We start from the raw sequence: 15086 nt of genomic DNA on the forward strand, positions 1-15086 counted from the left end.
CTTTCAATTGTCTTTACTTAGTCTATTTGTATTTTATTTTAATATTTTAATAATTTAAAATATGGCATGTTTCGTCCAATATAGACATTTTTAAACAAAATCTTAAAATTATGGAGTAAAGCTCTCCACAAAGTAAAGCTGTCTACAATTAACCATATTGCAAGTATAGCCAAGTTTGACCCCAAAGTATTTATATTTTATACTATATTTGTGAGCGGAGCGAATTTTGATGCCGAAGACCGAAGGTCGGTCGAAAGCGTATTTCGTATCTAAGAGAAGGAGATAAAAGAGACAGTGTCTCTAAGAGGGTAAAAGAGAATACTGTGTTTTGTTATTTGTTGCAATTGCCCTGCAAAAGCAAAAGGGTAACAATAATTATATTATAAATCTGCATATAGATGAAAATAATTAAATAAAAAAAAACAAACAAACAAACAAGCACAATTGTCGCTCTATTAGCTCATTTGGTTAAGACGTTACCAATTCCGCCTGCGGAATGGTTAGGGTAGCGGAATCGATTCCCAGCGTCGCAACAAATTAATTTAATTAATAGTTGTGATGCGCTGGTGTGGTGCATGATATATGCATGAAGGAGGTGCACTCTGCCTCTAATATTGAGGAGCTGATAAATAAAATTACCAGCGGAAAGGTGGTAAAACACATGCATGGTATCACAATGGGCTCTATAGTGTGTCCTTCGTGGACAGCTAATATAACCTAACCTAACCTAAGTAGCATAATTAATTGTTGAGATATCGCGTGATCGATGCTTGTATCGGTTAAGACGTAGGCAACAAAGTCAGTCCACTTTGCAACTCTAAAAATAGTTGATAGCTTTAAATTAATTATATTATTTAAGCTTTGATACAAAAAAAGAAAAAAAATCAAACACCTTTTCCATTTATGCATGACACTAAAATCAACTGTACATTCATTGATTACAATTAAAATTGCATTGTAATCTTATTATACATTAAACATTAATCACCAGATGTCGTGATTATAAAATGGTCAGTTACTGATTACGTCACAAGTTTACAATTCTCATGTAATGTGGTCTTGATACACACTCTATTTAAATATATTTGAGTCATTTAATGTAGGTTATTATATATTATGAATGAATGTTATAAAATACAATAATAATATTACAGAATAAGTATTATTATATTATTCACCGTTTGACAATGAAACTTACTATTTACTATTATCACTCACTGCACACTTGTAAATACCATACATACATAATATTTATTATTAATTCAATTCTAATTTATTTTTATTTTTGTGTTAAAACTCAAAACCAGATGTAACCAGATTCTTATTTTGTGTTTTGATGATCGCCATCAACTAATTTTCTAAGTTAATGAACTCGATAAGAATATATAAATATTTATTATAAGTTGAATCAATTAGATTATCATTTATTTTTAAACTAAGGTGTTTTTTTTTTTATGTAATAGGTAAATAGAATGCATTTTGTGCTTTTAGGATTCCGTTGTATATAGGAAGTACGAACCACGAAAAATGATCATAGCCCTGGGGAGCCCGTGACAGTAAAACTGCACTTACATGGATTTCGATATTTGGCATATGAATCAATACTATTTAGAGATAGGTACAATACAATATGGACTAGGTGTGCCAGTGTTTATCCTGGCAGAAATATTTTTTATATTTTTAATGATTACAAGTATTTTGCACTTTCATTGAATTTAAGTTGTAAGAGAAGAATATAAATTAATTTGTAAAAATATAAAAAATATTTCTGCCAGGACAAACCCTGGCACACCTCCATATTGTACCTATCGTTAGATAGTATTGATTCCGTGTAAGTTCTATTTTACTGTCGCGGGATCCCCGCTTATTATAATACTGGACAAATTACGAGTATACTGCTAGTATGTATTACTATATAGGATAGTATGTTTTATAAGGCAATCTGGTCTAGAAACTTAAAGAAATCGATTTTTTGCATATTTTTAAAAATATGTCCTTAAACGGATTTTTCTAAATTCGAATGATTTTGGGAGATACAGCGGATTTTCTGGTAAGGAAGTTTGAATTCGCTGTATGCTGCGAACTTCTGCTACTTCAAAAGAAGGTAAAACAGCTCGGTTAGCAGAAATAACTTTGCAAGACATTGCATATGAAGCAGAAGCAGATCGAATATATGGATCTGGGATCGCCGATTAATCCAAAGTAAGTAATATTATCATACGAGTTTCTCTTCCGGAATTGTTTATCAAACTTAAAACGCGTTTTTCTTGAAACTACATTTTTGGAGGTGGTTGATATGATATCTTAAGTTCTACTCGACCGATTTCTTTAAAAAGTGTCCCATTTGATTGGTCTAGCATTTTTTTACATAATTTTTATTAATAAAGTGAAAGGTTTTTGTCAAAGTTTTGAACTTCTCAATTGAAAATGTAAAACGCTTGAGGGAATTGGTAGTGGACGGAGGTCGAAAATATTACAAGCTGGAAAAATAATTGTCTTGAAAATTTTTTTTCATTGACATACATTGTCCTATAAATTTCAGAAAAATATATGATCCAATATAAAATTTGATTTGTCAGCGTTAACAAAAAAAAAAAAAAAGGTCCCAGTATGGTAAATAGAGTAAAATAGTCTAGAAGCTAGAACATCTTGTTTCTGTACACATTTAATATACTTTACAAGCTTCTCTGGTTAGGAAAAATTTAGATGCCTCTAAATATTTACCTAGAGCAACTCAAGCTGCTTAGTAATAATCTCTAAATAACCTCTAGTAATCATAGACAAAAAAGTTTTTAGTTTTTTAAATAAATTTTTACAGATTAAAAAAAATGTGTATTTTTTTGCGGTACAGAACCTTTGATGTTTTAAAGTACAACGCGCAATCAACAAATTTTGTAATTATATCAATTTTTCAATTATTTCCATCTAATCACCTTTTAATTAAATAAAAATATACCTTTATAAAACAATGGTTTTTTATTACGAGAGACCCGTTAAGTTCATTGGCAGCATAAAGAAATACTCATTATAAAAAGAAAACAGATATGTCTTGATTTTCATCCCACTTAATTCTTTTATCAAAATTCACGATTCACCCCTTATTATACCATGCATATATGAAATATACATAGTATATTAAGTTTAGTCCCAAGTTTGTAACGCTTAAAAATATTGTAGCTAGGAAAAAAATTTTGTTATAGCTGTTCATAAAATCACCTAATTAGTCCATTTCCGGTTGTCCGTCCGTCCGTCCGTCTGTGGACACGATAACTCAAAAACGAAAAAAGATATTGAGCTGAAGTTTTTACAGCGTACTCAGGACGTAAAAAGTGAGGTCAAGTTCGTAAATGAGCATCTTAGGTCAATTGGGTCTTGGGTCCGTAGGACCCATCTTGTAAACCGTTAGAGATAGAACAAAAGTTTAAATGTAAAAAATGTTCCTTATAAAAAAATAAAAAACTTTTGTTTGAAACATTTTTTTGTAAACATCACTGTTTACCCACGAGGGCGTTAATTAGGTGCAAATTTTATAGTATGTATTAATATAGGAATATCAGTTGTGTGTGTGTCTATTTAAAAGTGAATATCTTTTGTTATTTACGTGACGTCAAAAAAACAAACGATTGCGCATCAACACTGTCTATACATTTTTGTATGTGTTATGTGATAAAGAAATCAACACTGACTATGCATGGTATTTCAACAATTAACTCAGTCAATTGTTTCTTTTCACTTGTTTTTAAGTGCATTATGCCTAGCTTCGACGAAAAATATACTCACAGTTTAAAAATGTACCGCTTAAGAAAAAAACCACGCTAGCCAAATAATTTAAACGAAAAAATATCATAAATTTAAAAAAATTTAAATAATAAGTTTATTGGGCAAACATGTTAGTCTTTATAGATGTTCTCCTAATACAGAACATATCATTAAGCCGGAACAAGAGATATTTCACAACTATCAAGCTATTTTTATATAAAATATTTTTTAAAGGTGTTCTCCGAATACTAATTTAAACAATTAAGTTGTTGTTTTTAGCCACGGGTACCGGTAACATGGCAAGCGGAATTCCCACGGGTCGAGCTAGTCATTCTTTATTATCACCCTAGATATTCCTTTTTGTTTTGTAAAAAATTCGTTTTAATTTTCATTCACAAATTAATTTTATTTATTTTTCATAAAAAATTACGATTGTCATATTTAATATAATGAAAATTATCTGGCTCATATTTGAAGAATTTTAATTGCTGATTAACTTTGCACACGGTACATTTGTTGAAAATTTATTCTATTCTTATTAGAATAGAAAAGAAATTGAGTGAACTGTAATTTCTGTTTCATTTTTTTTGTAATTTGTAAAAAATTAGTTAAAAACACCAACTACCCCCCAAAAAAGGGTGTTGGGCCCGCCCCTGAGAGGTTGATTATTTGGTTCGAAGTTATTACAATCTAATAAGCAACTGTGAAAAATTTCATTGATATAACCCTTTTTTCCTTTTAGGAATTTAGTTTTATTGTACTTGTTGAAATTTTAACATTATTATTACTAAACTCTATAATGGTTACATATTTAACTTCCAAGAAATCACTGTTTATGAATATTTTTTCCTCTTTAAGTAAACGAAGGGTTAAATAAATATTATTATTAATAAATTTACAGTTAATTAATTTATTAATCACACGCAATTTTTATTTGAATTATTCATTCTCTGAGTCATGAGCAATTATGATATCGAAAAAAATATTTACAAGCTTTTTTTGTTTACTTTTTAGCGTAAAAACCTTGCGTGCTTTTCATTTCAAAGTCAAGCGGTTAAAGTATGAACCGAACCCATACTGGAAATCAATTACCCTGGAGATTAGAAGATGAATTGATAAATTAACATTATTTATTTCATAAGGATCCAAGCAAGAAAGACCAAGCTTGGAACTGGAATTCTTGTGGGACCAGCAGTCCTTTTTTAAGCCTCAACCAAACCTACAATGAAGTCTTGGGTCAGGCTAAATCAAGTTTGTTATTAATTTAAGGACGTTCCCGTTTCCTTAGGATCATCTTTTTTATACCATGTATATATGAAATATATTAAGGTATACTAAGTTTAGTCCCAAGTGTGTAACGCTCAAAAATATTGATGCTACGAACAAAATTTTGGTAAAGGTGTTCATAAAATCACCTAATTAGTCCAATACCGATTTCTATCAACTGAACTGAACTGAAGATTTCCAGCAGATTTCAAAGGAATCAGTCGAATAGAACTTGAGATATCATGTCAACCACCTCGAAAAATATAGTTTAAAGAAAAATGCGTTTTAAGTTTGTGTGACAATTCTGGCAGAGTAATTTGGATAATAATATTACTCACTTTGGATTAATCGGCGATCCCAGATTCATACAATGGGCCTTTCTCTACTTCATATGTAATATCTTGCAAAGTTATTTCTGCTAACCGACTTGTTTTGCCTTTTAATGAAACAACAGTAGCTCGCAGTATAGAGCGATAAATTCTAACTTCGTTACCAGAAAACCTGCTCTGTGTCCGAAAATTATTCGAATTTTGAAAAATCCGTTTAAGGGTCTTACCTTTAAAATTTCCAAATCGAATTCTTCAAATTGCTAGACTATAATTAGATCAGCAAATGGAAAAAAAATACATTTAAAGACAATATCTTCATTTTCATGAGTATTCATAGGGAATAGAAAACGAGAGTTGCAAATTTGATCTTTCTTTTTCTTCTTTGAATCATTATACTGTCCATATGCGAGCATTTCGTGGCACTCTGTATACCAACTATAAATAATAAATATTCTTACATAATTTTTAATTTCATTTGTTTTAGAATTGTACAAACAATTTTAAATAAACTGTAAATAATTGTAATAATATTAATTAATAACAATATTTATGGCATAAAATAGCACATACACGCATGGCTGCATCACATGTTATATAGATCACGTTTCGGAAATTCTTATCCGTCATGACATATCGCATAATATCTATATAACATATATGTTATAGAATAAATTTAACGTTTTGGCAATGAATTCATTTCTCCGTTTCGTATAGCATCGTTAAATACGCATCTGTAAGTTTAATCACAATTTTTATATAATTTTTATTAATATTAAGTTTGAAAGAAATTTAATAATAATTTTCAAATTTTGTAAAACTGTAAAAAATAAATACGACAGAATCACACGCCTGGAGGTCGTGAATAGCAAACTGCAGATAGATTCCACATGCATAGCTTTCGATCTCACCCTCACAAAGTTAAAACCTTAATAAATTATTGGGAAAAAACCGTTTTGCCCGATTAATTAAGGAAGTATGAGTACGGTAGTAGGGCTACAAAATTAAAAAAAGTATATTTTCAATTTTGATGGTGAATTAAGTTATAACTTGACAATATACGACGATAATTTTTCGATATCTGGAGTATTTTTCAAAATAACGAAAATGGAAAAGTTTATATGATTACTTAGCTTTCGATATTTCGAAAACCAAGGCAGATATCGAAAAATTATATTCTTACTTTTCGTCAAATTTCATGAAATGACAAAATTTATCATTAAAGTTGAGAATAATGTTCAAATAATTTCAACCAGAAGTCTAAATTTTCCTTGGCACTCGTACTACCTTAAATTAACTACAACAAGTGAAAACAAACAACTGACTGAGTTAATTGTTGAAATACCATGCATAGTCAGTGTTGATTTCTTTATCACATAACACATACATTCATGTGACACATACATAACTGATATTCAAGTATAGTACTATAAAATTCCCTAATTGGCGCCCTCACGGGTAAACAGTGATGTTTACGAAAAAATAATTCAAACAAAAGTTTATTTTTTTTATAAGGAACATTTTTTACATTTAAATTTTTGTTCTATCTCTAACGGTTTACAAGATGGGTCCTACAGACCCAAGACCCAATTGAACATTGACGCTCATTTACGTCCCAAGTACGCTGTAAAAATTTCAGCTCGCTATCTTTTTTCATTTTTGAGTTATCGTGCCCACAGACGGAAGGACGGACGGACAACCGGAAATGGACTAATAAGGTGATTCCATGAACACCTATAGCAAAATTTTGTGCGTAGCATCAATATTTTTAAGCGTTACAAACTTGGGACTAAACTTAGTATACCTTGCATATTAAATATATGCATGGTATAAAAGATAAATATACAAAAATGACGTCACAATGAGACATGAGACAGACAAATTTTGTGAATTCGTGCACTCATTTTAAAACGTGAGTTTGTGAATACATTTTCGTCTAAAATTAAGATAATAATTTTTTCCAGAAACATACAGTCTATTTTCAGAAAACAATGTGTTTAAATTTTTACCATTGTAAAATTATATATTTCTGTTTAGTTTAGTTAGAAATTATCTAATCAGTATTTTCAATTGATATCATTTGCTTGAGGATACATCACAACACACTTAAACTAGCTTTAAATTTTTCCAGTCATATGCTAAGGTAGTACAAGCGCCAAGGCAAGTTTGAACTTGTGGTTGAAATTATTTGTACCTTATTTTCAACTATGATGATTAATTTTATTATAACTTCATGAATGTAGACGAAAAATAATATTAAAATTTTTCGATATTTGCATTGGTTTTCGAAATATCAAAAGCTAAATAAGCAAAAAAAAAAATTCTATTTTGAAATTACTCCAAATATCGAAAAATTTGATTCTTACTTTTCGTCTTATATTGTCAAGTTATAACAAAATTCGCCATCAAAATTGAAAAAAATAAATATTTTTTAATTGCTCCTGCATTCTTAATCTGGCACAACGGATTTTTTTTTGTTTTCAATAATTTATTAAGGCTTTTACTTTAATTTAAATAGTTTTTTTTTTTTAATTTCCACCAGCTAGCTTTTAAGAAATCTATGAAAACACATCATCCATCTACAGTTTTACTATAAAACCAATATTAAATATTCTTACTTTTGAAATCATTTATTATACCTTGCATATATGTAATATGCAAGGTATACTAAGTTTAGTCCCAAGTTTGTAACGCTTAAAAATATTGATGCTACGCACAAAATTTTGCTATAGGTGTTCATAGAATCACCTAATTAATCCATTTCCGGTTGTCCGTCCGTGGACACGATAACTCAAAAACGAAAAAAGATATCGAGCTGATATTTTTACAGCGTACTCAGGACGTAAAAAGTGAGGTCGAGTTCGTAAATGAGCATCATAGGTCAATTGGGTCTTGGGTCCGTAGGACCCATCTTGTAAACCGTTAGAGATAGAACAAAAGTTTAAATGTAAAAAGTGTTCCTTATCAAAAATTAAACAACTTTTGTTTGAAACATTTTTTCGTAAACATCACTGTTTACCCGTGAGGGCGCCAATTAGGCGGAAATTTTATAATATGTACTATACTTGATTATCAGTTATGTATGTGTCACATGTTTGTATGTGTTATGTGATAAAGAAATCAACACTGACTATGCATGGTATTTCAACAATGAATTTAGCCAATTGTTTGTTTTCACTTGTTTATTTAAAAATCGGGCAACCTCCCTTAAAATTTTCAGAATAGATTTAGACTTAGTCCAACTTCATACAAATAAACAAGTGAAACCAAACAATTGACTGAGTTAATTGTTGAAATACCATGTATAGACAATGTCGATTACGGATTCGTTTGTTTTTTCACGTCATGTAAGTAACGAGTTCGAACCTAATTGGCTCCCTTCCGGGTAAACAGTGATGTTTTCGAAAAAAATTTTCAAACAAAAGTTGTTTATTTTTTTTTAAGGAACATTTCTTACATTTAAACTTTTGTTCTATCTCTAACAGTTTACAAGACCCAATTAACCTATGATGCTCATTTACGAACTCGACCTCACTTTTTATGTCCTGAGCACGCTGAAAAAATTTCAACTTGATATATTTTTTCGTCTTTGAGCTATCGTGTTGTCAGACGGACAGATAACCGAAAATGGACTAATGAATTGATTTTATGAACACATATATAAAAATTTTGTTCATAGCATCAATATTTTTAAGCGTTACAAACTTGGGACTAAACTTAGTATACCTTATGATATATTTCATATACATGGTATAAAAATCAAGCCTTTTATCCAAAATTACCCTGACGCTCGTACATCCTTAATTTAAGTAAAATTTATGAATATATTTCTCATCAGTTAGAGGAGACAGATTAGAACAATCATTTATGTAAATTTTTGTAATCAATGATTGTCTAAAATATAAGATTTATTATATTTTCATTTCAAATTATTATTTTTATTGAATGATTAATTCTACGACCTTCGAATATAATTTTCAACCTACATCAATATGGTGCCGCGGTGTCTATTTAAAAATCTATTTCCAACCATTTATAATTATAAATTGATTCCAAGATTTTTCCTAACCATTTTCAACTCCTTAGAATTATTTCCACAGAATTTGAAGACAAAAAATATATATCAGAGCAAAGATTAAACTACGTAAAACCTAAGTTAATGATCGAATCTTCTGTGACCTGGTCATCTACGACTCTCATATAAGACAATATCTTATAATCTTTACGGTAGTACGGGCGCCAAGGCAAGTTAAGACTTTTGGTTGAAATTATTAATACCTTATTTTCAACTTTGATGATGAATTTTGTTCTAAGTTCATGAATGTAAACGAAAAATAAGAATACAATTTTTCGATATCTGCCTTGGTTTTCGAAATATCGAAAGCTAAATAATTAAAAAAAAAATTTGCAATTTTCGATATTTTCAAAATTATTCCGATATCGAAAAATTTTATTCTTAATTTTTGTCTTATATTGTCAAGTTATAACATAATTCACCATCAAAATTGAAAGAATAATTTTTTTTAAATATGGGTCCTCACTACCGTGCTCATACATTCTTAATTAGTCGAGCACAACGGGTTTTTTCTTTTGTTTTTCAATACTTTATTAAGGATTTAATTTTAATTTAAATAGTTTTTTTTTTAAATTTCCACCGACTAGTTTTGGAGAAATCTATGAAAACATATCCATCTACCGTTTTACCATAAAACCATTCCCCCTTAAATTTTCAAAATTGATTTAGTCTTAGTCTAACTTCTATAAAAAAAAAATCAAGCTTTTGATTTAAAATTTCCTTGGTGCTCGAACATACAAAAGAATTTAAAAATTTTGCTAATAAAAAATTTTTTGTGAAAATGTATTTTTGGCTCTTATATATAGGTGGTTCAAGGCAATACCCGAAGTGGATCAGAACTTGCGAGAGCAGTTATTCTATGAAAACGGTGTGAAAAGATTGATTCCGAAGCAATAGTGTTCTGAAGATTATAAAGCGAAGATAGATCGGCGAAAGATCTTTGCAACTAGAGATAAAAGACAGCATTCCTGGCTTAAAAACTTCAGGCTCTGCTTAAAGTGTTCAGTGATAAACCGATTACAAGTTGCGACCTTACAGTGTGTAAAATCAGTCGACTTAATTAACGAAAGAAAAATTAAATCCTGAATTTACCATAAACAAATATTTTCTAATTTTGTTAAATATATCACGATCAACGTCGAACGTACTTGCAAAAAGCATCATACAAAAATATTTCATTTAATAATAAAAGAGAATAAAAATCAAATACTAACTCCGGGAGCAAGGAGCTTGAAATAATACAACAAATATCATTTTGGTAGATCTCCTGAGAATTTGTAATTCTTACCATATCTGTCCGTTTACATATACTTTAGCTTTGTGTATAGGAAGCAATCTGGGTTATATCACGTTTTATCTTCATGCAAAACCCAGAAGTTTAGGTACTGATGAATGTAGGTCAACATACTATCAATATGGTACAGTTAAAACCAATTGAAATGAACAAACTTAAACAATTTATTTTAAGAATAAGGTTTATTATATATTATAGGCACCGTTTCAATTGATGCAAGGACCACTTATACAACATCAAGCCTGTATAACTTAATTGTCGTGATTGGTTCAATAGTCGCAGCCCTAGTTTTTATCCCGACGGTGGTGATGGTTAAGTATTTGTACTGGCATGCATGTATTTTCATCTGTTTCCTCATAGCTTCTAAACCGTCCGCTGGTTAACAATAATTTTAAATGAAAATATTTTCTTGTTTTAGACTTTTTTGAGCGTGATTTGTAGTCGTCGGGGCTTTAGTGTTTGACTATTTTTACTGTAAATATATAACACTTTGCCAGCAATCAAAAAAGGCCAACTGATGAAGACACCATCCAATTGCATAACTAAGACAGTTAATAAGCAAATTTTCAACACCTATTGAAAACTGGAAGTTGCAACACGCTAACTGTCGATAATAATTCGTACTAATCAAACCAGGAAGCTGACCCGTTTTCGGTAGTTTCAATTTAGACAACCAGATGGCAGTACTTAACATTTTCAAGGCCAATCAAAATATTCAAATTCAAATAAGATAAAAGCCGTCATCTGGCGATAATAATTCATACTAATTAAAATAGAATGTGAACCCGTTTTCAGTAGTTCCGATTCAGACTAATAGGTTATTTACCATTTATCAATATTAATCGAAAACAGAAATAAGAGTTGTCTTGTCAATAAATAGTTTAACACGGTGCTGATCACAATCAAGTCGATTAGGATAAAGCTTATCAACATCTAAAAACAAATTTGTCCGGATTAAAGGTCAAATTCATGAATAAAATTATATTGTTATCAAAAACGAAAAATTATAAATATTTTTTTCAATAATTTTTTTATTTTTATACTTTGAAATTAAATTTTCCATAAAATAGGAAAACTTTTGGATTAAAATAGTATTAATAACATTTTTATTTGTCTATTTTTTCTATATATAAATGCCTACAAGTTATTATAGTTTAAGAATCCTTAGAAAAAATATTAACTAGATATTATCCAATCTACCTGTGGAAACTTAAATTATCCAGTTCAAATTAAATATTTCACCATGTGTAGATAATTTATACTAATGAAACTCAGTGTCGCATTTAAGATGAAGACACCCTCATATTTTCGTTATATTTAACCGAAATCTGATCTTTAACCTTAGCCTTCTACAAATTGACAAAAAGGGCTGCAAGTATCTTAAAAAATGTGACCCATCACATTGTATGACCGTGCAAAATTTCAAATCGATATCTAACGAAAATATGAGTGTCTTCATCTTAAAGGCGACACATTGTATATTGTATTATCTTCTCAACAAGAAATTTAAGCCAGATTTGCTTAAACTCGCTGCAAAATCAAATTTCATTATCGAAAATATTGTATAGTATAAACTTATAAGAAACAATGTGAAAAATTTTTTTAACGAAATTTTCTATCTATTAGTTTTTGGCATAATGCCAGGGTTTAAAAGTGCGTGACAAGCACTCAATTTGCGGGTAGTATTGTGTCAAGTAGCGCAAACTCATATATAAAAACGGTGATAAATCAGCAAAATATTTCAAACTAATAGAAAACGCCCATGATATTTTCTATTTCCTGGATTTCCCATGTGCTTTTTTAGATTTTTTGTAACAATGATACAAATTATTTTAACTTAAACAAACCGGTTGCTAAAAAAAATTTTATTTAAACCACTTCCGTTTTACAGGTTTTTCCGGATAGGAAACGATATAAGATATATAAATGTTTAACCGTTGAGTTTTAAAAAAATGCCATATACTAAAAACTTCATTGATCAATAGAGTGGAGACAGTCGAATTTATTCTTGAAACCGGCATTTTCATGTCAAACTGTAGGTGGATGATAATAAAATAAACATGGCGACGAATGACCTAATTTCAAAAAAGACATTTATTCGAGCTTTCACACACAACTTCCTCTTCTTGACGATAAAGAAACAACGTCATTAAGTTTAAAAAATTGTAACAACAGTTTTTGGAACTATTTTTTTTTTCCAAATTCTCGAGAATCAATTTCCTACTTTTAAGTCTAATTCAAAATAATCAAGTTTTACATTTCTGGCGAGATAAAATCGTTTGTTTAACTTTAAATAAACCATCAATAGAGTTTTTTAAATATTAAAATCAATAAATAAATACAAAAAAACCGGTCCTACCGGTTCCCTCAGTTGAATAAATATAATTATTCGCGCGATAATAAAGCGCCTTTTCAAACTAAAACTTATTCAAAATTAAAGCTTGTTTTTTATTCATATGCTAACTAAAAATTTCAAACTAGTATTCATTCTATAATATCATATTTAAAAAAATTTATTTATAGTTCAACATATAAAAAAGGGCGAATATCATGAGAAGCCGGTCGAAATAAAACGACCGAAGTTGAGCGAAGACGTTAATACTATCTAAAAAAAAAAATTCCTTAAAGCATTCAAAAACCTACAAATACTTCAAAAGAAAATCCAGAAGTAAGTCTTTTTAAAGATACTTGATTAAAGTTTGGATCATTAAATTATACAGGGGTTACCCATAAAAAGGTTGATTTTTTCAAATCAAAGTCTTTTAATTCTTGACAGTTAATAATACTAAATTCAAACTTCGTATCCATAAATTAAATTAAAAAAATTATTCATAATTCTCTAGATAAAATAAATTCCCTAAACAATAAAAATAATTAAAATTCAAGTGACTAACTCAAACATTAAACGTAAAGGGCGTTGCCTATACATATACACTTTTATTAACACATACAAATTTTTAGTATACAAACAAAATTAAATTAAGTGAATAAGAATAATTAACCAAAACTATTAACTTCCTATTAATTGTCCCTTTAAAAATAATAATAATAAATGGTATTTATTTCACCTATAATGGTGTAACCAAATCGAGAAAAGAGCTGTTGTTAAACAAACTTTTAAATGTTATGTAATCAAGTGTATCAACTGTATTGATTTTTTTTTAGTGTAGTTACCTTGATTTTAATCATCCAATAATAAAATAGTTTAAATAATTATTATTATGCTAAACTAGCCTATTATATTAACAACGTACAAATTATTCGAATAATGCAAATGGAATGCGATGAAATATGAAAACATTTTAAAAACCCAAGCTTAAAAATGCATTGAATTAACCGTTATAACAACACAAAATACATCATGCTAGGTGAAAAGGCCTTTTAAAAAAAGTTTTGCTTATTTTTGAAAAAAAAAAAAATCGATGCGATAACTTGCAATGCAATGGATTTTGAACGACAACTAAATGAACTAATTAAAACAAATTATTGTAAATGCAGCTAATTTTTTTTTTTGTAATTTTCACATTCAATTGTGGGCAGGGGTGGAAGCTGAATTAAAAAAAAGTACATTACTTCTTTTCGGTTTAAAACATAACTACAAAAAAAAATTCCTTCCGGAAATTTCACCTAATCTTACCTTGTAAGAAGAAACTTAAAACTAATTTTAAAAAAAAGTATATATAATTGTTTAGAAAAACACCTACCTCAGCCATGTCCAACTAGTTTTTAATTTCTATTCAAAAAAAGGTTAAAACTTCTATTCGGGATTGAATAAAAAAACACTAGTGTAATATGATTATATAACACCCAAATGCCCAAAGAATGTGTTATCTGTCAGATAATTCCTTAACCGATGTCATAGAATTGTCCTTTAAATTCCCCAAAACACACCAATTTAAAAATATTGTATCACACAAGCACACACACTAATCTTAAATAAGGTGCGTCCATCCAATATGGAGCCCAAGTATAGACTAACAAAATTACTGTGTACACGAACACAGTATCGAACACCGAGCACCGCAATACCTCTTTATTGAACCTAACGTATAGTCGTTGACGTCATACTGCGTCATTAGTAGTATGCGCCGCGCCGATTTTACTTCGTGTAATCGTGTATAGTTCGGTTATAGTGTGTTCGTGTATGTTCGGATTGGATTTATATTATAAAAGATTGGGGTTAGGAGATACATAATACATGTCAACCATCATTTATGAATTTATATTAAATAATATTTCTGAATTATTATTTTTTTCTCTCGTATGAATGTTCTAGTAATGTACAGGTGAATAGTTTTCAATATTGTGATGACAAGTTGGTACCTTTTAGTTAAATAGTTGTAATGAGTACCTATCATAAATTAAA

General features: G+C 29.4%; 1 protein-coding gene across 4 annotated transcripts in view; it reads right to left on the reverse strand.

The window, feature by feature from the left end:
* LOC123293841 (sodium/potassium-transporting ATPase subunit alpha) overlaps positions 1 to 14725 on the reverse strand; it is a 45458-nt gene extending 30733 nt beyond the window's left edge. For 2 of the 4 annotated variants that reach the window (XM_044874784.1, XM_044874785.1), the window contains exon 1: positions 10007 to 10017. Coding sequence is in view for 2 of the 4 variants with exons in the window: in XM_044874786.1 (XP_044730721.1) it covers positions 14425 to 14433 (9 nt within the window). In the remaining 2 variants the exon portion in view is untranslated. Of the gene's footprint in view, positions 1 to 10006; positions 10018 to 14424 lie in introns of those variants that run through there. The other 2 variants (XM_044874786.1, XM_044874787.1) reach the window with 2 other exon arrangements.
* Between the last annotated feature and the right edge of the window lie 361 nt (positions 14726 to 15086).

This window comes from Chrysoperla carnea, chromosome 2 (assembly GCF_905475395.1).
Source record: "Chrysoperla carnea chromosome 2, inChrCarn1.1, whole genome shotgun sequence".
NCBI classification, from domain to species: Eukaryota; Metazoa; Arthropoda; class Insecta; order Neuroptera; family Chrysopidae; genus Chrysoperla; species Chrysoperla carnea.